The 22,059-nt window shown below is 42.4% G+C and overlaps 1 protein-coding gene across 2 annotated transcripts in view; it reads right to left on the reverse strand.

Annotated features, from left to right (window-relative positions):
* zswim5 (zinc finger, SWIM-type containing 5) overlaps positions 1 to 22,059 on the reverse strand; it is a 272,952-nt gene that overhangs the window by 41,330 nt on the left and 209,563 nt on the right. For both annotated transcript variants that reach the window (XM_038794096.1, XM_038794097.1), the window contains exon 5: positions 11,443 to 11,622. In XM_038794096.1, coding sequence (XP_038650024.1) covers positions 11,443 to 11,622 — 180 coding nt within the window. The remainder of the gene's footprint in view (positions 1 to 11,442; positions 11,623 to 22,059) is intronic.

Below are 22,059 nucleotides of genomic sequence, written 5' to 3' on the forward strand. Positions count from 1 at the left end.
AGCAATCCAGAGGCTCTGGCCAATGCTCTGGGGACACAGCTTCAAATGGCACCATGGCAGGTTGTGGAATTTAAATTCTATTAATAAATTTGCAATTAAAAGCTAGCTGCGGTTATGGTGACCAAGAAACCATTGTCGATTGTTGGAAATATCCATCTGGTTCAGGGCAGAAACCTGCCAACCTTGCCGGGTCTGGATATTCTAGACTCCAGACCAACAGTAATGTGGTTCACTGGTAAATGCTCCCTGAAATGGCCTAGCAAGCCACTCAATTGTATCAAACCACTGCAAAGTCTGAAATGATTGAAACCGGACGGACTACCTGACATCAACGTATGCAGCGAAAACGTCAACGGAACATCCAGGACTGTCGACCCTGCAAATTCCTCCTTTCTAACATCTGGGAGCCAGTGCCTAAATTGGGAAAGCGGTCTCACAAACTAGTCAAGCAACAGCGTCACATAGTCATACTCACAGAATCGTAGCTTGCAAATCATGTTCCAGGCATGTCCTGTCCCACCGACAGCAGTAAATTACAGTTGGGAGGGATTTGCCTTGGGAGTCCTCAACATTTGACTCTGGACCCCATGAAGTCTCACGGCATCAAGACAAACTTGAGTGAGGAAAGATCCAGAGAGCTACCCATACTCACCCCCCCCCCCCCCCCCCCCCCCCCCACACCAGCTGATGAATCAGTACTGTTCCATGATGAACACCACTTGAAATATTTATATTTTAAAAGAAAGAGTTGAGTTTATAATATTCAGGACTGAAAATGCTGCTAACATATTACGTAGAAGCATATAAAATAGGTGCAGTAGGAGGCCATTTGGCCCTTTGAGCTGCTCCGCCATTCATTATGATCATGGCGGATCATCCAACTCAACAGCCTAATCCTGCTTTCTTTTTATTATTATTCGGATACAGGCATCGCTGGCTGGGACAGCATTTATTGCCCATCCCTGAAGGCATTTAAGAGTCAACCTTATTGCTGTGGGTCTGGAGTGACATGTAGGCCAGACAAGGCAAGGACAGCAGATTTCCTTCCCTAAAGGGCATTAGTGAACCACACAGGTTTTTACGACAAGACAATAGTTTCATGGTTTAGACTTTTTAATTTTTATTGAATTCAAATTTCACCAACTGCCATGGCGGGATTTGAACCCTGGCCCCCAGAGCATTAGCCTCGGTCTTTGGATTCCTAGCCCAGTGATAATACCACTATGCCACTGCCTCCCCTCATATCCATTGTTCCCCTTTGCCCCAAGTGCTATATCTAATTGCTTCTTGAAAGATTTCAATATTTTGGCCTCAACTCCTTCCTGTGGTAACAAATTCCACAAGCCAACCAATCTCTGGTGAGTGAAAATGCTGGAAAATCTCAGCAAGTCTGGCACCATCTGTAGGGAGAGAAAAGAGCTAACGTTTCGAGTCCGATGACTCTTTGTCAAAGCTTTTATCCAATCTCTGGTGAGGAACTTTCTCCTCATCTCTGTCCTAAATGGTCTACCCATATCCTCAGACTGGTTCTGGACAAACCCACCATTGGGAATATCCTTCCTGTCTAGTTCTGTTACAATTTTATAGGTTTCTATGAGATCCCCCCCTCATTCTTCTGAACTTCAGTGAATTGCAATGTTTGGTTATCCTCCAAATTTCCCAGCATAAAGAGCAGCAGAGTGACTACTCAGTCATGAGTAGGTGCGAATAGTAATCTGTTGTTACTCACATAGTTTTCCTAATGGGGTAAATGGCGGGTTGAGAAAAGAGCAGCGACTCTCTCATCAGAGCCTCATTCCAAGACCATGAGAGATTATCCTGAACAATAGCAATTCTTACCACATGTTAATGGCATGTGTGAGGAAAGTTGAGCACATTAGACAAATAATATTTACCATATTTAGAAGACAGCAACAATTCAACTCAATGCAAACAGTTTAATAATGAAGTCTGGAATGCATATCATAATGCAAGCATCATGTTAGCGAGTGCATGCCTTAGAGTGTCAAATGGGTGGTGCGGCAATATGAAGTGATGAACATTAAAACGCACAGAAATTTAGACATAAGGCAACAAAACAAGGTACACGGTATAAATTAGATCTTTGGAAAAAATATGCTTTCTTTTCTCCAGGGATGGGGCTAAATTATATATTCAAACAATTGTCTTAGAATCTTATACGGCAATTCAATAGTTCTATAATAATAATAATCTTTATTGTCAGAAGTAGGCTTACATTAGCACGGCAATGGAGTTACTGTAAAAGCCCCTAGTTGCCACATTCCGGCGCCTGTCGGGTACACAGAGGGAGAATTCAGAATGTCCAATTCACCGAACAGCATGTCAGTTGGGACTTGTGGGAGGAAATCGGAGCACCCGGAGGAAAGCCACGCAGACATAGGGAGAACGTGCAGACTCCGCACAGACAGTGACTCAAGTGGGAATCGAACCTGGGACCCTGGTGCTGTGAAGCAACAGTACTAACCACTGTGCTACCGTGCTGCCTGTATCTTAATTAGGTACCTAATTAAGTGTTATTCTTGCAACAATTATTTAACTTTTCATAACCTAACAAGACTAAATGGCTAATAAATGGCAGCTTATATCAGTGAGACTTGGGTTTATGCTATTTCAGATGATGGGATGCAAACGTTCCCATGTTTTACTCATGTGAAATTAGTTTAAGCAAACTCAATCCAGTTCTGATGGGATGGGCACACAGTACAAAATTGTCCCTTATTTTCTGCAAATGTAATATTGGGCTGGTTTCTCCGTTTCCGAGACTAAGTTCTCCCACCGGAGTAGGATCACCCCTGGTCTGCGTGGCGCTAGGACCGGCAGCCAGGAGCGATTTACTCTCACTTGCCATGCAAATTTATGCATGATGGGGAGCTCGAGGGATTCCATTCTGAATCCTGCTATTAGATGGGTCACGATATTGAGCAGGCAGCCTGATATGGAGGTCTGCCGGCTGGCTCCCCCATTCTCCATCCCCCCAATCCCCGCTGGCATGTAGGGGCATTCTCAACCCTCCCGTCGCCAATAGAATTCTGAGTCATCCATCATTAGCACGCATATAGGTGGGTGACCTCAACCGCCCCCCCTCCCCCAAAATCAGAGTCCCCCACTTCAGAGACCCCCTCTCCAAATCAGTCACTCCTGTCTGGAAGCTAAAGAGCAGTACAGGGTCGGAATGGTGGGTGGTGGTGGTTGGGGGGGGGGGGGGGGGGGGGGGGCGGGGGGAAAGAGAGAGAAGAGGTCTCTCAATGCAGGGGGCCCTCTCACAGTAGGGGGGGGCGGGGAGATCTCTCAATGGAGGGGGCTCTCTGACAGTAGGGGGGATTCTTTGACGGGGGGGGGACAGACGTGCACGGTGAGGGCAGACTCGTATGGGGGGGGCAGCCTCTGACAGTGGGAACTCTGATGGGGCAGCCCCTAGCGGACGGTCTCTATTGGGGGACGGGGTCCTCCAATGGACTTTAAGAATAATCATTATTATTGTCACAATTAGGCTTATATTAACACTAGTGGCACCTATGATCCACTGTGGAGTCCACTGGGTCAGGGCCATGCTGGAAAATACATGCACTGATTCACGCCAGCGTGAAGCCGGGTCAAGAGGGCAGGAGCATCACAGAGGCGTGGGGAATCTGGTGCAAATGACATATTTGTATCTTCTCGCCGCACAGGGCCTGTAGAAACATACTAAATAGAAGTAGGCGGAGTCCATTCGTTCCTTTGAGCCTGCGCCACCGATCATGTCTGATTATCAAATTCAATACCCTGATGCGGATCCCTCCCCCTCCTAATCCCTTGATCCCTTTCGCCCCAAGAGCTATATCTAAATCCTTCTTGAAATTGCACAACGTTTTGGCCTCAACTACTTTCTGCGGCAGTGAATTCCACAGATTCACCACTCTCTGGGTGAAGAAATTTCTCCTCATCTCAGTCCTAAAAGGTTTACCCCTTATCCTCAAACTATGACCCCTAGTTCTGAACTCCACCACCATCGGGAACAATTTTTCTGAATCCACCCTGTCTAATCCTGTTTGAATTTTGAAAGTTTCTATGAGATCCCCTCTTACTCTTCTAAACTTCCAATGCAGCCTGGGAACCAGAGCATCAGAACACATTTTCAGCCCAACGCATTATTCTCCGCTGCAGGGAACCCTGCTACTGGTGGCAGACAGTGGACAACCCACCCCATTATTTCTGATATGGGAAGTGGGAAGAAAACCATGCCATTGTGCTCGATGGTCATTTTCTGTAATGTGGATTGTGTCAAAGGCAACTTGTCTGTCAAAAGGTAGCACCTGCCTGTGCTTTACCTGACTTTAGTGTTGTGATGGCACCAACTCCGTGCAAAAGAGTCTATACGACAGCATGCAGCTAATTCAGGACATTTATGTTGAGTGGACATGTTGGAGTACTATCCTGAACTCATCCTTTCCTTGGGAGTGGAATTTGGTCTCAAGACATCCATTCCCCACCGCCCCCTTTCCCCAGCACACATTAAGTGCCATTAATTGCGGACTGATAGCAGATTTAGAAAATAGATGATCATTAAAAATAACATGACACCCAAAATCATCTGTCTACTGAACTCCATGTGGGAGCTGCAAGGGAAGCTGATTTTGTAATCAGCAAGAAAAATCATGGCCCCATGTCTGTGTGGGTTTAACCCTACAACCCAAAAGATATGCAGGCTAGGTGGATTAGCCACGCTAAATTGCCCCTTAATTAGAAAAAAAATAATTTGGTACTCTAAATTTTAAAAGCATGCCAATGCTAAGGCGTCGAACTTTTAGTTACTGAAGCAGAAATCTATGCAGAAGTTTTATTCGCGATAATATCTATGCAGTGATGTTCTCTTTTAAGTTTCTTGTAGAAGTCAAAAATTACACAAGTAGAGGTGAATTATTAATTTATTCCACAGCTTTGCAGTTCTTTCCAGGCATCCATATTTTCCGGAATACGCATTTGCTCTTATGAAAGTGAATTGTGCCATTTGTTTTAAAACAGCTGGAAAAATGAAAGATTAACTGCAACATTCTCAAAGTTGTTTTCCAATATCTTCACTGGTGCGTAGAGGAGATAATGACAATAATAATCTTTACTAGTGTCACAAGTAGGCCTACATTGACACTGCAATGAAGTTACTGTGAAAAGCCCCCAGTCGCCACACTCTGGCACCTGTTCGGTTTCGGGAGAATTCAGAATGTCCAATTCACCTTACAAGCATGTCTTTCGGGACTTGTGGGAGAAAACCAGAGCACCCGGAGGAAACCCATGCAGAAACGGAATGTGCAAACTCCACACAGACCGTGACCCAAGGCATGAACCGAATCTGGGTCCCTCGTGCTGCGAAGCAACAGTGCTAACCACTGTGCTACCGTGTCGCCCTACATTGTCGAGATGAAAATTGGTTGGAAGGAGTTATTGAGATGGATTTTGCACAGAAGATAAATCAATTGGATTAACATTGAGATCATTTAAGTATTCTTGGGTTCAATGACTGCTGATGAAATCATCTAATACACTGCAAAGCCACCAAATAATTACCTTGCAGTATTGGTAATAGTTAAGTAATTACAAATCTGTATTCCCTGCATACAATTTAACCCTAGTTTTAGATTAATATGTAGTGACTTGGTAGTACAGACCATGATTACTGCTGAAAAATAAAGTAGTAAAAATCAGCAATCAGGCTTGCAGTGTGACTCACTTACCCATGCTAGAAGTTATATATATTACATACAGGGCCCTGTCCTTTACAGATAGAAGGAGCATGTCCACGCATTGCGTCTTTTTCAACTAAACTAAAGCATGGGTGATAGCCAGAGTCAACCTGCCTGGTTTGAATTTAAGCAAAAACCTGACAGTTAACTGTTGCCTGGTGTATTCTCTCTAGCGACACCTCCATCAGAGTCCACTTGCCAACCAATTATTGTCCCCTTTTTAATTGGTATTCTCAGGAATTTGCCCTGATGAGTGCAATATGAAAAGCTTCAACAGCATCCATGTTTTCAGATTAGTATGAACAGACCAAAGCAGTGATTAAGTCAATTACAAGTTAAGTTAATCGAAGTTTTTTTTCCTGCTCAACTTCTACAAATTTTTTTAATGAAGGGATTCTATGATGTCCCACAAGTCTATTCTTGATTTGCTAGCATATTATTTTGTCTGCTATAATATTTACAGCAAGTGATAAGCAAATGATAACTGACACTATCTGGAAGACAGGAAACTCCCAGGGATGTTTTACTATTTGCCGGGGACGGGAGTTCCCACACAAGAGGGCGGAATCTTGTTGCGGCGTCAGTAGTCTTGCACGCCAGTTGGAGAGCCAGAGAGATCCATGCTGCTGCCTCATTTTAGGAAGGCCAGCTGAACCACAAGCCAATTAGGCAGTGGTGAGGCCAGTATCAGGCCATTCCTTGAAATCAAGATCTTGCCCACTGAGAGTTGTCAGCCAGTCGGGAGACCGGCTGAGTTCTTCCACTCAGCAGTGCCATTGGTGAGGCCGTGGCTGCTACTGAAGGACAGACATTGGAGTCCCAAGATCATAGAGCAACGCAGGATCACAGCTAAGAAATGTGGGGGTGGGGTAGGGAGGGATAAAGGTTGTGGGGAGATGCATGCAGGGGCCTCAGCACCAAGGCAGGGGGTGACTCTCAATGGGTTCCCCCTTCCTAATGCTCAGTCCCTTAATCAGGTGCTGAATGCTTTTGAATGAAGGACCTCCATCCCCAGGAAGGGACAAACTGGCTGTGCAGTTTTAGCTGCCATGCACGCTGCTTGGAGAAAGGCCCACATGCAGATGATTTAATAGCAGCTGTGGCAGCAAGCTAGCCAGGTTCCCACCTCTGAGGTCGCCTGGAAGAGAGCGGTACATTTTGCTCAGAATATTTTTGAAAACCACTGTTGTACAAGTCGTGTGCTGCCCCATGAATCCCAGTGTGTTAGAACTTTCAGATTCACAAAATGATTGTTAACCCCAACAGAAAGTGTGTCATTCAATTACTCATCGCTACAACAATCTAAGTATACATTATTTAATGTTTATTAAACTATTATAATTACATTATTTTGTGCATTTTGCTCAAAAGAACCTTCAAATTTAATGTTGTCAACTCTACACTGCATTTCTCGCAATTTGTTTTGTTTTATACACGTGGGAATTAAATCGAAAAGCTCAAATGGCTCTAGTTATCTCCAACTTCCAGAAATTGAAACTGCTGTGCACTTCCACATCATCAAAAACAAAAATGAATGGGCCATATTTTCCACACATCAATTCAACACAGGTACCACAAGTTAGCTATTTCAATCAACAATTTTCTGGGATATGGGTTCTGGTACTGGAGTAACAACTCAAATATCAAGAGTTCAGCTCCTACTGTGCCACATTTGAATCATTCATTCAATAAATGTCTTAATATGCATTCCATTGCTGGATTCAATAACAAAATAATAGAGGTGTGAACCTATTCTATAAGCACACAGGTGTAGAGCTCTCCCTTGGCAGGGACAAGAATTAAAGCTGGGCGGGATATGCTACTTGTTGGAAAACAACATAGAGCTACAAAACTGCAGTATAAACGTATCTTTTGAATGGCTTCCCTGATTTGTGGAGATGTGACCAACCGACTAACGATATTATCAATCTCCATGAGTAATTATGTTAAGACTACTAATGCAAAAGATAACATTTTGTCATGCAGCAAATTGCACAGCAACATGTTTCAACACTTTGCAAAAATTTCCCTTGACCCAGTTAATTTACTGCTAGATCTGGATTGGTAAAGTGAATATCTGCCGACCCTTACAGCTGATATCCTATCAGAGATATCAATGAGTTGCAGGTGGCTCTTTGGCTGACTTCAGGCTTTTATTAGTTGGCTTTCTCCAATGCCAATGACATTTTTCCCATGTCTTGCTAGTGCTCGCAGATTCCATCCTATCTCTTTTGAAATGGTGAAAGAATCTTCCTTTTGAAATATATTGGTTCTTCCATCAATCACTGATTCAGATGAATCCATTGTGCTCAAAATGCAGAAATTCTGAATTACTTTGTACCATGCATCAAATTGCTTTAAAAGCTGCCTCAGCAGCTCCGACTTTCTGGAATGCAGATGCAAGGGTACAATGCATATTATACTGTATTTATGGTATAATACGCCAAGTAAAACTGGCATCCATATTAATTTGGCTCATATAATAATAATAATCACTTATTGTCACAAGTAGGCTTCAATGAATGTGACTTATTGTCACGTTCCGGCGCCTGTTTGGGGAGGCTGGTATTGGAATTGAATCCGTGCTGCTGGCCTTGTTCTGCATTACAGACCAGCTGTTTAGCCCACTGTGCTGAACCAGCCCCTGACATTGATCATGTTCTATATGGAGTATAATCAATTACAAGATATAAAATATGCATACATGCAGATTTTTGAAAATTAACTTACCCAAGTAATCAGCCAAAGTACTGCCCTAATCCACTAAATTATTAAAGATAAAGTCCATTCTCCTTTCCATTTCAAACAGTACTTTTTCTGGTCACACAATTGCATTTTTTCTTTTTTTTTTAAATTAATTTACAGGATGTGGGTGTCAATGGCTAGGCCAGCATTTATTGCCCATCCCTAATTGCCCTTCAGAAGGTGGTGGTGAGCTGCCTTCTTGAACCGCTGCAGTCCCCAAGATGCAGGTGCACCCACAGTGCGGTTAGAGAGGGAGATCCAAAATTTTGCCCCAGCGACAATGAAGGAATGGCAATATATTTCCAATTCAGGATGGCGAGTGATTTGGAGGGGAACCTCCAGGTTTTGGGGTCCCCAGCTATCTGCTGCTCTTCTCCTTCCTGGATGGTAGTGGTTATGCATTTGGAAGGTGCTGTCTAAGGAAGCTTGGTGAGTTACTGCAGTGCATCTTGCAGATGCCACTGTTCATCGGTGGTGGAGGATTTGAATGTTTACAGAAGGGATCGCAATCAAGTGGATGCTTTGCCCTGGATGGTCTCGAGCTTCTTGAATGTTGTTCGAGCTGCACTCATCCAGGTAAGTGGAGATTATTCCATTACACTCCTGGCTTGTGCCTTGTAGATGATGGACACACTTTGGGGGTCAGGAGGGGAGTTACTCACTGTATGATTCCTCGCCTTTCACCTGACCTGGTAGCCACAGTATTAAATGGCTAGACCAGTTCAGTTTCTGATCAATAGTAACCCCCAGCATGTTGACTGCAGGGGATTAAGCGATGATAATGCCATTGAGTGCCATGGGGCAACGGTTAGATCCTCTCTTGTAGGAGATGGTCATTCCCTGGCACTTGTGTGGCACGAATAAAATTTGCCACTTGTCAGCCCAAGCCTGGATATTGTCCAGGTATTGCTGCATATGCACATGGACTGCTTCATTATCTGAGGAGTCACGAATAGTGTTGAACATTGTGCGTCATCTGCGAACATCCCTACTTCCGACCTTATTATGGAAGGGAGGTCATTGATGAAGCAGCTGAAGATGGTTGGGCCGAGGGCACTACCTTGAGGAACCCCTGCAGTGATATCCTGGAGCTGAGATGATTGATCTCCAACCACCACAGCCATCTTCCTTTGTACCAAGTATGACTCCAGCCAGCAGAGAGTTCCCCCCTGATTCCCATTGACTTCCCAGTTTAGCTAGGGCTCCTTGACGCCATTTTCGGTCAAATGCTGCCTTGATGTCAAGGCAGGTGTATTTTCGTGAGCTTGATTTCACGCTAGTTGCAGTCATTCCTCTTTCAGGCTATTGGAAACCATTTATTTTTGGTGTCAACATCAACTACTCTACAAATATCTATTCCCCTCATATTCCAATGTTATGGGACCTTTATTCTGGAATCTTGTGGAGTATGAACCCCAGAAGTGGCATGTTGGGGCAAATGGCCTGTTTCTGTCCTGTAAAATCCTATGTAACCCAATAATTTAACTTGCTATTGTTGGACCTATTTAGGATTATGCTTCATGTTCAACATTTATCAGCAGAAAATATGTTCGGCTCTTTAACGGTCTAATGGCTCATTTTCTGTTGTTTAGACCTTCGGTTGACACAATTTTAACCAATCTGTTACTTAAGCTTTCCCGACAATAAATTACCTCGACAAAAATAGGCAATAAGCAATTTACACAGCTCAACTTTAAAATTGTGCAACTTGTACATATTTAACCACGAGAAGAACCTCAGCGTACATATAGAGGATGATGGGTTCTGTATTTTTGTAGATAGAAATTTTGTGTGCCATTAATGGCCATGTTGCGCCTGAAAAGCAGCTCACCATGGCACAGTGTGGCCGATAAAAGCCAGGAGACACTGCTCCCGGGATCTACCCAGTTCGTAACGCCTCGCAAGATCTAGCTCAATCTCACGAGACATTGCAATGCGAATCCCACTCATTGTGGGTGGGATCACTTGAGGCCCCTTATCAAATACAAGTCGCATTTTATAGCATTGTGTTTATCAGCGCTACGAGCTCTTGAAAACACATGGTTAAACACACTCGTTACAGGACTTTTCCCATTTAGCTAAATCGCACCCGGAGATTTTCCTGCATTGATCTGAATAAAATATGGGTCAAAAGAAAATCCATTTTAATTGCCACATATTTGTGACGTTTGCTGAGACTTCCCCTTAAGCTTTATTGGTTATACTAGTTAATAAAACTGTTCAAATTTTCACGTAAAATGAACCTGACTGACAGTAGATAATTCTATTTAAACTGTAAATTAATGTATCTGTGTGTTTGCCATATATCAATGTTTCCTGCTAACCATTATTTCAATGTGGGAAATTTTCAAGGACATGCAGCACAGGCCAAGGTATTTTATTTACCCCTCGTTTTCATTTTTCTGTTGCTGGAACATTAAACATGCGATCAAGTTACAGGGACTGTTAAGAGTGGAAATAATTCCATGGGTCTCTATACTTGCACTGCAGAGATTGTTATTTACCCGATTTCTACATAAAATACAACCCCCACCAACACCCATTTCAACAAAAGCAAATCGCTATTCGGCGTGTCAAACGATATTCCTTGCCAACATAAACTAAGTAAGTCTCCACAAAGGTTCTTGGAAATAAAAGTAGCCATCAAATAACCAAGGCTTAAAAAATTAATAGTCACAAAAATACGATTGCTGATGAGTGAGGTCCATGTGTAGTATTTGATTTGATTTCAAAGTTAGCAAGACATTTGCAGTTTACCATCACCATGCTTACTGAGCTCTCAGTAATCGCCTTCTAATTTGTTTCCAGGCATCCTCTCTTCTACATTATTATTTAGGTGAATTGACAGACTTGAGAAATTAAATGATCATTCCAAGGGACTCGGAACTAGTTTTCAACATCCACAAAGTGAAAAACAGAAGACCCCCCCCCCTCTCACACCCTGTAGTGCAGTCCATACCTTGATTCTGATTGGAGCTCTGAGGAAGGGCATTGGTGATGTTAGGTAACTCATTGCCGTAGTTTCCATCTTCCAGAGGACAGACATCCATGTCGTTCCACTTCTTCAGCTGTCGGAGCCAGGAAACTTTCTCGTCTGGTTTGCAGTGAGGATTCAATACAATGCACACCCACAGTGCACCTGAAAAGGAAGGAGACAATTCTCAGTGATGAGGCATTTCAATCATTGCATTGTCAAGCAATATGCACTGTAACCTAGGAACTGGACGGACTGTGGAATGTGCTCCATCAGCACACAGAATAGGAGGAAGAAAACAATATCAAGCATTATAATTAAAATATGCTCGCAAAACTACCCACAAAGCATTTATTTTTGCAGCACCGTCATCTCCAGAAATCTGTGTCACATGCATGATGGTAACCATTCTACGCCAAATTTCTTTATCCCATGCAGGCCGACATCTTTTTGTTGCCACATTACATTTTCCAGACTCAATGCTCGAAACTAGGTCATTTTTACTTTGGCAGAAGGAATAGCTGTCATGTTTCAACCTTTTATGTTTGATCACCATCATCATTCTGTCCAAGTCTCCAAAAAGTATTTCATTGGGAATGTGATCTTTCCACGTGACTTTCAAATGCTAGTTTCTCAGTAAATGCTGCCTGGCACTTGGTGTTGACCAGTCATAGATTACAGGCGACCGGTTTGAACATTTACTGCATTGTCTATATATCTATTCTGAATTTTTGGCTGCGCCTGCTACAAGATTGGCACGGACCGGAACCACGTAAGGGTCCATTGGCCTCGGGTGGGAATTTCTAGTCTCCGGGCAGGTGCGGCCGATAGATGCCGCCCATTAAAAAGCAAGGGAGCTGTTCAAATCAAGACAAAACACAAGGAAATAGAGTAGAGGATGGAGAAGGGAGGTGAGGAAGAATGTAGAATGGAAGGGGAAGACAGGTGAGAGGGTGGAATGAGAGAGAGAGCGGGGAGAGGGTGCGGGTGGGGAAGTAGAGAGGAAAGGAAAAGCAAAATTGAGGGGTAGGAAAAAGCGGAAGACAGGGATTAGGGAAGGGAGAAGATGCTGCTTGGTGCTACTACTTCAATGGTTGCATGTGTTGTGGGCTACCATCTTGCTTGTTGGTGGGGAAAAGGGTCAGTGGTTACAGGTCCCAAATGAGTGCGATGTTGGGTTATAAGAAAACCTGTTCGCTGCAGGGTTGAAAAACTTCAGTGCTGAATATGTAGTCTCTTGTTCAATAGAGCACAGGAAAATTGGGTCAAGTTCTTATTCGGCAGTGTTGGCATGCATTTTATGCTCAGTTCAGCAGTGGTGCAAGAAAGCTAAGGTTTCCTAATCTCCCCCTCACTATCACTTTCTAAGGTTTATGTAACAAAAAAAGCAAAGGCCACATCAGATGTTCAATCAAAATACATTCTTTTCTCTCTCTCTCACACACTCACACACACTGAAACTCTCGCTAGGTTTTTTTTAAAAATAGGAAAGCTCAAATGTTGCCTCACTTAGCTTTAAAAATGTATCCCTCAGCATTAGTTAATTCAGCAGACCCAGGATTGATCCCAGGATCTTCCTGGTATGTAAAGGCACGTACTAGAACACTGCACTTCGCCATAATGGGAGTCCCAACAATTAAATTGTTCGAATGATAATGAATTGTTAACGCGTGGAATGGAAATCTCATAAGCTGCTAACTTTGATGCCTATCTGTACATCACATTTCAGAAACCAAGAGTATGCTGATTTCAGAAATCAGATTCCATCAGCATTCAGTTCAAACTTGGGTGATATAAAATACCTTAATTTTGACACAAAGGTGTTTATATATAGAAAGGCAAAATGGAAGTGGCCCCAAAACACCAAGGACAAAGATAGTGAAAATAATGGCGATCAGAAATAAAATTAAATATTTAGTTTTCATTGCTGATCCCAGAAGTTGCTATCAGCACATATCTGACTTAATGCATTCACGAAAATACAATCAATGCCTTGCAATTCCAAAAAGGTTATTTAAAAAAATCATTACTACACAGAAGCTTATCAGGCATTTTCACATTTTATAAAGATTTTAAAACAGATACTCAGTAGCATATTACATTGCTGCCAAGCATTAAAGCTATACACGTAAACCTTGAAGACAGACTACAATTAATGGGGAAGACACTATAAATTAAAGAAAATGCTTCCTTTTAAAATAAGATCTGTCAACATATTTCTTGAAAGTCTTATCTGCCAACATCCATGCCCAGTGCAGAATACACTACAGGCTCATCTTGTATTAGTTTTGTATACCAATAGCTTGTCCTGCTGTAAACTACAGTCAAAGTTGGATTTGCACTGATTCAATTAAGTGTACAGTAGAACAACTTATATTTGGATAGTGCTTTTAACATAATGGAATGTCCCAAAATATTTCACAGGAGCATTAGAAAACAAAGTCTGACACCTAGAAAGATATGATGATACCAGGTTAGATGACCAAAAACTTTGTCAAAAAGGTAGGTTGTGAGGAGCGTTTTTTAAGGATAGAGGTCTGGGCACGCTACTACAGAGGATGGAGGCAAGGTCAAAATATGTGAATTTTGAAATCAAGGCATTACTTGACTGAGTGTTGATGCAGGTTAGTGAGCACGTGGGCAGCTCAGTAGCACAGTTATTAGCACTGGTGATTCACAGGGTCAGGGTCGTGGGTTCGATTCCCGCTTGGGTCACTGTAGGAGTCTGCACGTTCTCCACATATCTGCGTGGCTTTCCTTTGGGTGTTCCGGTTTCCTCCCACAAGTCCTGAAAGACGTGCTTGTGAGGGGAATTAAACATTCTGAATTCTCCCTCAGTGTACCCAAACAGGCACCGGAGTGTGGCGACTAGGGGATTTCCACAGTAACTTCATTACAGTGTTAATATAAGCCTACTTGTGACAATAATAAAAATTATATTATTATACAGAGATGATAGGGGAATGGCACTTGCTGCGAGTGAAGACACAGGCGACAGGGATTTGAACTGCCTCAGGTTTACTGAGGGTCGAATGTGGAAGCCAGGAATGCATTGAAACTGTTGAGTTTCAAGACTGAGGCTTTCAGCAGCAAATGAACTAGGACAAGGGTGAGGTTATGGAGGTGGAAATAGGGGGTCTTAGTGATCGCACAGAGGTGGTCAGTAGCTCACCTCTGGATCACACATGACACTGTGGTTTAATCTCATACTGTTGCCAAGGAGAGCATTGGATTTGGCAGTTAGGGAGCAGAGTTTGGAGTGGGGACAAATGACAATGGCTTCTGTATGCTCGATATTTAATTGGAGGAGTTTTTTGTTCATTCAGAATTCGATGTTGGATAAGCCGTCTGAAAATGTAGCAACAATGGAATCAGGAGAGGTGGTGGGGAGGTTCAGCTTGGTGTTATGAACATAAATATGAAAACCAATGCCTTTTTAAAAATAAATTTAGAAGTACCCAATTACTTTTTTCCAATTAAGGGGCAATTTAGCATGGCCAATCCCCCTACCTTGCACGTCCTTTGGGTTGTGGGGCGAAACCCGTGCAGACACCGAGAATGTGCAAACTCCACACGGACAGCGATCAGGAGCCAGGATCAAACCCGGGTCCTCGGCGCCTTGAGGCAGCAGTGCTATCCAGTGCCACCGTGCCGCCCATGAAAACTAATGATGTCACTGTGGAGAGACTTTGGAGGAGGATGGTGTGATCAACTTCGTCAAGTGCTGCAGGCAGGTCAAGAAGGACAAGGCAACAAAACGTTCAAGTACAAGACACACAACTGCACCAAAGATCTGGACTTGTGTTACGACAGATCTTTGAACAACAACCACCTCGTTGCAGAATTAGCTGTGTAATTAGATATGTTTTATTTATATAAAATATATCATAGAATAGAAAAAAATACAATGGGGTCTCAAGCAATGCTTGTAGAAAAACAATGCATATTAGTTTGGTTCCGGTTTAAAAATAAGTTCTGAATATGGTGAATATCCAAGTGGATATTATTCAAGCAAATGTTTGACATCTTTAGGTATATTAGAAAACTATATCAAGGAAGAAAGTACGTCACAATCTTTGGACTCCAATGACATTGAAACACTAGTAACCCCCAGCCCTGAAAGTTACAATGGGGCTCGCATGATGTGGTGAATGTAAGAAATGGTATTGTTTGCAGTAATGTTATCAAAACCTGGATTAAGATGTATACAGATAGCATGACTGCAAAGAGGTGGTATACGCATCGTAAAAGTGAGGTAATCATTGATTTGCAGGTGAAGTGTTCTGCTAATAGATTTCGAGAACCATTTACTTGTTTACAAATAGCTAGCTAATGGAATATTGTTTAGGTTTGAAGGACCCCTGGGGTGTAGGTAATTTATGAGTATTGTATTTGGTCCTGGCTACACAAGTCAAGGGACATCTTATAAGAGACAAAATAATGCCTTACAAAAGTGAGTACAGATGATGTAGTTAATGGGAGGAATCAGGTCTGTCTGAGGAGTCAGTAGGGCCTCGAACATAATCTGAACAGAGGTGTTTCAGTTTGGTCCTGAAAGATTCTCTCTCCAAAGGTTCTTCACAGAGAAAAGCAAGTAAAACCCTGGTTGTTAACTTCATTCATGGGTGGTATTTAATATATATTGGTTTGCTTAATTTGAATAAAGTGGCAGGTTTAGGAAGTTAAGGTTTCTTCTTTTACTTAAGAATTGTTGTAACTATTAATTGTAAATCTACTTTAGATTCACTAGGTTAATTCCAGAGTTTAAGGGGTTGGATTAAGAGGAGAGGTTGAGTAGACTGGGACTGTACTCGTTGGAATTTAGAAGGATGAGGACGGGATCTTATAGAAACATATAAAATGATGAAGGGAATAGATAGGATAGATGCGGGCAGGTTGTTTCCACTGGCGGGTGAAAGAAAAACTAGGGGGCACAGCCTCAAAATAAGGGGAAGTAGATTTAGGACTGAGTTAAAGAGGAGCTTCTTCACTCAAAGGGTTGTGAATCTGGAATTCCTTGCCCAGTGAAGCAGTAGAGGCTCCTTCATTAAATGTTTTTAAGATAAAGATAGATAGTTTTTTGAAGAATAAAGAGATTAAGGGTTATGCTGTTCAGGCCAGAAAGTGGAGCTGAGTCCACAAAAGATCAGCCATGATCTCATTGAATGGAGGAGCAGGCTCGAGGGGCCAGATGGCGTACTCCTGCTCCTAGTTCTTATGTTATGTTTACTGCTAATGTGGTCAATTCTGTGATTAAATTAAAGTTTGCTTTAGCATAAAAGATAACTATTGGTCCGTGTTATCACTCCTGTGGTGCAGTAACATTTCCTCAGTTTTACAAATTGAAAAATAGTTGGGTTCTCATTTGGGATCCTAACAATGCAGCACTTTCAAATTTTACATGGCGCCTTGAGAATAATATTTATTTGTACCCGATCACTCCAGTGACACAAATGATCAGGTAAAGCTGCCTTTTTTAGTCTCTGCGCTGACTGGATACCAATTTTGGCGCTGCTTTTCAGGCTGACTGGTAATCAAGTTTTACCCGTGTGAATTCTACTCAAAATGGGAGAGGGTAATGAATCTGTGGAATCCTTTACCACAGAGAGCTGTAGAGGCTGGGTAGTTGAGTACATTAAAGGCCGAGAAATACATTGTGTAAATCAGTAAGGGAATCAAGGGTTACGGGGTTAAGGTGGGAAAGTAGAGTTGATGATTATCACCTCAGATCAGTCACAATCTCATTGAATGGCGGAGTATACTCAATGAGCCGAATGGCCTACTTCTGCTCCTATGTCTTATGGACAGTGAAAACTCCTGTAGACAAGAATTTTGTTATGAGCTGTAGCTAAAATGCCCATCTCCTTAAGTTTTCCTTCATAAATGTAGCCCACATTCCTGGCAACACATTTGCCATTGGCTTCACACTATTCCTGTTATGGTATATCCAAAAATGTGCATAATCCTCCAGCCACAACCTAAATAGGCATTTGAAAATTCAACATTATTTCCTTGCTTTTCTATTCAATGCCGTTAAACACATGGACAGGGATTGTGTTTGTCAAATTTATGACCTCATAGAACAGTACAGCACAGAACAGGCCCTTCGGCCCTCGATGTTGTGCCGAGCAATGATCACCCCACTCAAACCCACGTATCCACCCTATACCCGTAACCCAACAACCCCCCCCCCCCCTTAACCTTACTTTTTAGGACACTATGGGCAATTTAGCATGGCCAATCCACCTAACCCGCACATCTTTGGACTGTGGGAGGAAACCGGAGCACCCGGAGGAAACCCACGCACACATGGGGAGGATGTGCAGACTCCACACAGACAGTGACCCAGCTGGGAATCGAACCTAGGACCCTGGAGCTGTGAAGCATTTATGCTAACCACCATGCTACCGTGCTGCCCCATTTGCTTGTATGTGCCACGTTCAATGACCTGGCTACCTGGATACCCAGGCTCCTCTACTCATTTAAAATCTTACATTTTTTTAAATACAAATTTAGATGACCCAATTATTTAGCATGGCCAATCCACCTACTCTGCACATTTTTTGGGTTGTGGGGGCAAAACCCACGCAGACACGGAGAGAATGTGCAAACTCCACACGGACAGTGACCCAGAGCCGGGAACGAACCTGGGACCTCAGCGCCGTGAGGCAGCTGTGCTAACCACTAGGCCACCGTGCTGCCCTATCTTACATTTTTGAAAGTGTATTTCTTTTTGGTATTCTTGCTTCCAAAACGTACTTCACGGTTCTCTACTGTGAATCACGTCGATCATCTTTACGCCCAACCTGTTAGGCCATGTCTTCCTGAAGTCTTTTATCATCCTCGTCACAATTTGCTGTACCTTTCAATTTTGTGCTACCAGCAAATTCGGTCATTAATCCCTCAATTACTAAGTCCAGGCTATTTATGTACACAGTAAATTGGTGAAGCTCTAACACAGGGATCGGTGAAAAACCACTCATCGAATCATTCCACTCCAAGAAACATCATTGTATCCCAGATTTTTGCTTTCTGCCCTGCAACCTTCTAAATGACCATATTTCATATAGTCAGGTGCCTTTATCCACACTATAAGTCACTACAAACCACATCCAGTGCAATGCCTTTGCTGTTCCTTTGTTATTTATTTAAATAATATTGCAAGATTAATTGTATGGGGGAAACCACAAGTACGAACTAGTAGTTTGCAGCACAATAAAAGCAACTGAGCTGCCAATTTGATTGATTATTTTAAATGTCTGTGCAACAATTTATGGAGCACTTCTTCAAAGGAAAAGCTACCCAAATATTATAAGTCGAAATCCCCATCTCTGGAAATTAACCCTTTCATTAAATTTGCAACTTACTTCCATATGTCCAGAGCATAGGAGATTCTTCAGGCAGAGTTAGATCTGTGTAGGATCATTGTACTCTTTCTAATTATTGCGTTTCATGGTTGGAATTTCAGTGTCTGTATGCCACATAATTTCTTCTAATGAAACCTCATTGGAAGTCACACTAACCAGGATGAATAGAACGTTTTGACTCAGAAATGGGCCACTCAGCCCAACCAATCTGGGCTCGCAATTGGCCTCCACACGACAAACAGTCCTAATAACGTTGATACATCCTGTTACCATATCCTATCACCCACTTTTCTTTTATCTGCCTACCTAATCTCATCTTGAATACTGATACTTTTTACCTCAATCATTGACCTGGAAACTCTTTGCACATTATATGTTTATCTACGACCCCACATTTGTGTCTTCTCAACGACTGAAAACAACATGCTTCTATCTACACTGTCTCATTTGTTCATATCTTAGACAATATAATAGATTGTCATTCTGTAACTTACATTGTTCTCATGAAGAGAAGATTAAATTCCTCAAAATCTTTCTTTGTCCTTGTACTTCCTCATGTTCGGTAGCATCCTAGTTAATCTGAATGAATGAAAATCGCTTATTGTCACAAGTAGGCTTCAAATGAAGTTACTGTGAAAAGTCCCTAGTCGCCACATCATCCGGCGCCTGTTTGGGGAGGCTGGTACGGGATTTATACATACTCTAAAATCTTCAAAATTGTTTCTTTAGCTTAGAACCCAATACTGTACACAGTACTCAAGATGAGATTTTAAAAATATATATAAATATATACATACACACACATAGGCTCATTACTTCTTAGATTCTGTATTTTATATCTCAGAATGAAAGAAAGAATTCCGTAACTATTTAAAAATGGCTTCAACATGTGTTTGCAACACAAGTCTTTCTGCTCTTCCACAGCACCAAGAAAAGTTTTATTCAGAATAAAGTTACGGCTTGTTGTATAAACTAATATGCATCACCTCTCACTTAGTGACAGAGAACCCCAATTGACAATTGGCCACCCATTTCCTAACCGTACCAATATCCCTTTGCAGTTTCCTTTGGTCTTCTGAAGAATTAACATTTTCTATTTTGGTATCTTCTGCAAATGTCAATACCATACCATCTACATCAACATCCAAACTGATATATACAATTAACCCTCTTGGACACCATAATTCACTTCCTACCACTCTTCAAAAAAACAAACAAAAGAGCCTTGAACTCCTACACTCTTTCTAACTAATCTGTAATGCAGTTTGCTCTGCTCTCAGAGACGTACAGAAATAGTCCATAATAGGACTGGAGAACAATATTTTTTATAAACAGCTATTTTAAATAGTGTACATATAAAGGGAGCGATTCCTTGTTATAACACTATGCTTAGAAACCATACAATACTGGTTGTGAGTAGTTGTGGGGAAAATAATCTCCTGTTATAAGAATGTTCCTGCATAGTGACTCTCTTCCAATTGGCACCACATTTTTGGGCTCGGTGTTATGACAGAATGTTTCTGTTCTGAGCCTCAACTTTCGATACTCATTACTTTTTGAAGCAGTGGGCTGCATAGCTTGTTCTAAAACACTCACATTTTAGAAGCCCCATCTTAGGGAGGTAAGGTAGTTACAGTCATCACAAATGAAATGTCAACTGTTGCATGTTAGGTTTTTAAAATAATGTAGTTCAGCAAACAAATGATCATAAAAAGAATGCATTGTCTGGTGTTGTAGAAACCATATGGATCTCTGGTCTTTGGTGAGTTAGCAGATCTCAGCATCTGCAGCTATTGGGGGATGCTACAATTAGACTCCCTGGAATAGTAATGAAGCAAAAAAAAAAATCAGTTCGAGTACCCAGCGCTGATAAAATAGATGAGTGCAGGCAATATGTGAAGAATGATCACTTGGGAGAAGTGGCAGATGGCTTCTGGCATCCCTGGAACAGAATCCCAGAAGTTTCAGCCATCACTCAGTGGATACCACTTTCACCTCTGAATCAGGATGTGGATTCAAGCCCCACTCAAGAACCAGGAGTTGATAATCTAGGCTGAAACATTAGAGCAGTACTGAAGGAGTGATGCACTGTCAGGAGCACAGGCTTATCATAGAATTTACAATGCTGTAAGAGGCCATTCGGTCCATCGAGTGTGCACCAGTCCTTGGAAAGAGAACCCTACTCAAACACACGCCTCCACCCTATCCCTATCACCCCACTTCACCTTTTTGGACACTAAGGGAAATTTAGCATGGCCAATCCACCTAACTCGCACACCTTTGGATTGTGGGAGGATACCGGAGCACCCGGAGCAAACCCACGCAGACACGGGGAGAACAGTGACCCAAACCAGGAATCGAATCTGGGGATGAGATTTAAACCGAGGCCTCATCTGACCTCTTGGGTAGATATAAAGATCCCGTGGCACTACGTGAACAAGTGCAAGGGAGTTCTTCACAGTGTTATGGCCAACATACATCCCTCAATGAACACCAAAAAGACAGATAATCTGGGCCTTCACTTCACTGCTGCTCAAGGGAGTTTTCTGGATATACCTACACTACATGTTACAACAGTGACCATCCTTCAGAAGTACTTCATTGATCCTAAAGCACTTTACAATGACCCCAGAACATAATAGGTGACACATAAATACAAGTCCGAATTCTTTAGAAATATGTTTCGAAATTATCACTGGACGAATGACGGGAGGTGGGGGCAGGGAAAAGAGATGAGAAAAATAATTTGAACAAAAGAATTTCGCCAAGCACCCCCCCCCCCCCCCCCCCAACCACTTGAAATTCAACAAAACTTCCTGATGTGTTGGGTAAGCTGGGTCTACGAGGACTGCGTTTACTGCAGTAGTGAGAGAGACAGGCTTCCAACACTTGAAGAAATGCAACTCGATTTTATTGAGCACTTAACTATAATACATGCTTTAACTGTGGGTTGACACTATGCTGACTTGACTGGAGACCTGAGGCTAACCTGACCAGACTATCTTACTACCACATGGTATTTGTTCTAGTTGCTGTTCACGAGCTCTGACTGTCTCAGAGGCTGGATCCCGAGAGAGCGGTAAAACTAGTGCCCTCTGGCTTTATAGTGGTCATGTGCTGTCTGGTGATTGACTGCTGTGTTCTGTGGGCCCACTGAAATTAAATGAAAATCGCTTATTGTCACAAGTAGGCTTCAATGAAATTACTGTGAAAAGCCCCTAGTCACCACATTCCG

This window comes from Scyliorhinus canicula, chromosome 4 (genome assembly GCF_902713615.1).
Source record: "Scyliorhinus canicula chromosome 4, sScyCan1.1, whole genome shotgun sequence".
In the NCBI taxonomy this organism is placed as follows: domain Eukaryota; kingdom Metazoa; phylum Chordata; class Chondrichthyes; order Carcharhiniformes; family Scyliorhinidae; genus Scyliorhinus; species Scyliorhinus canicula.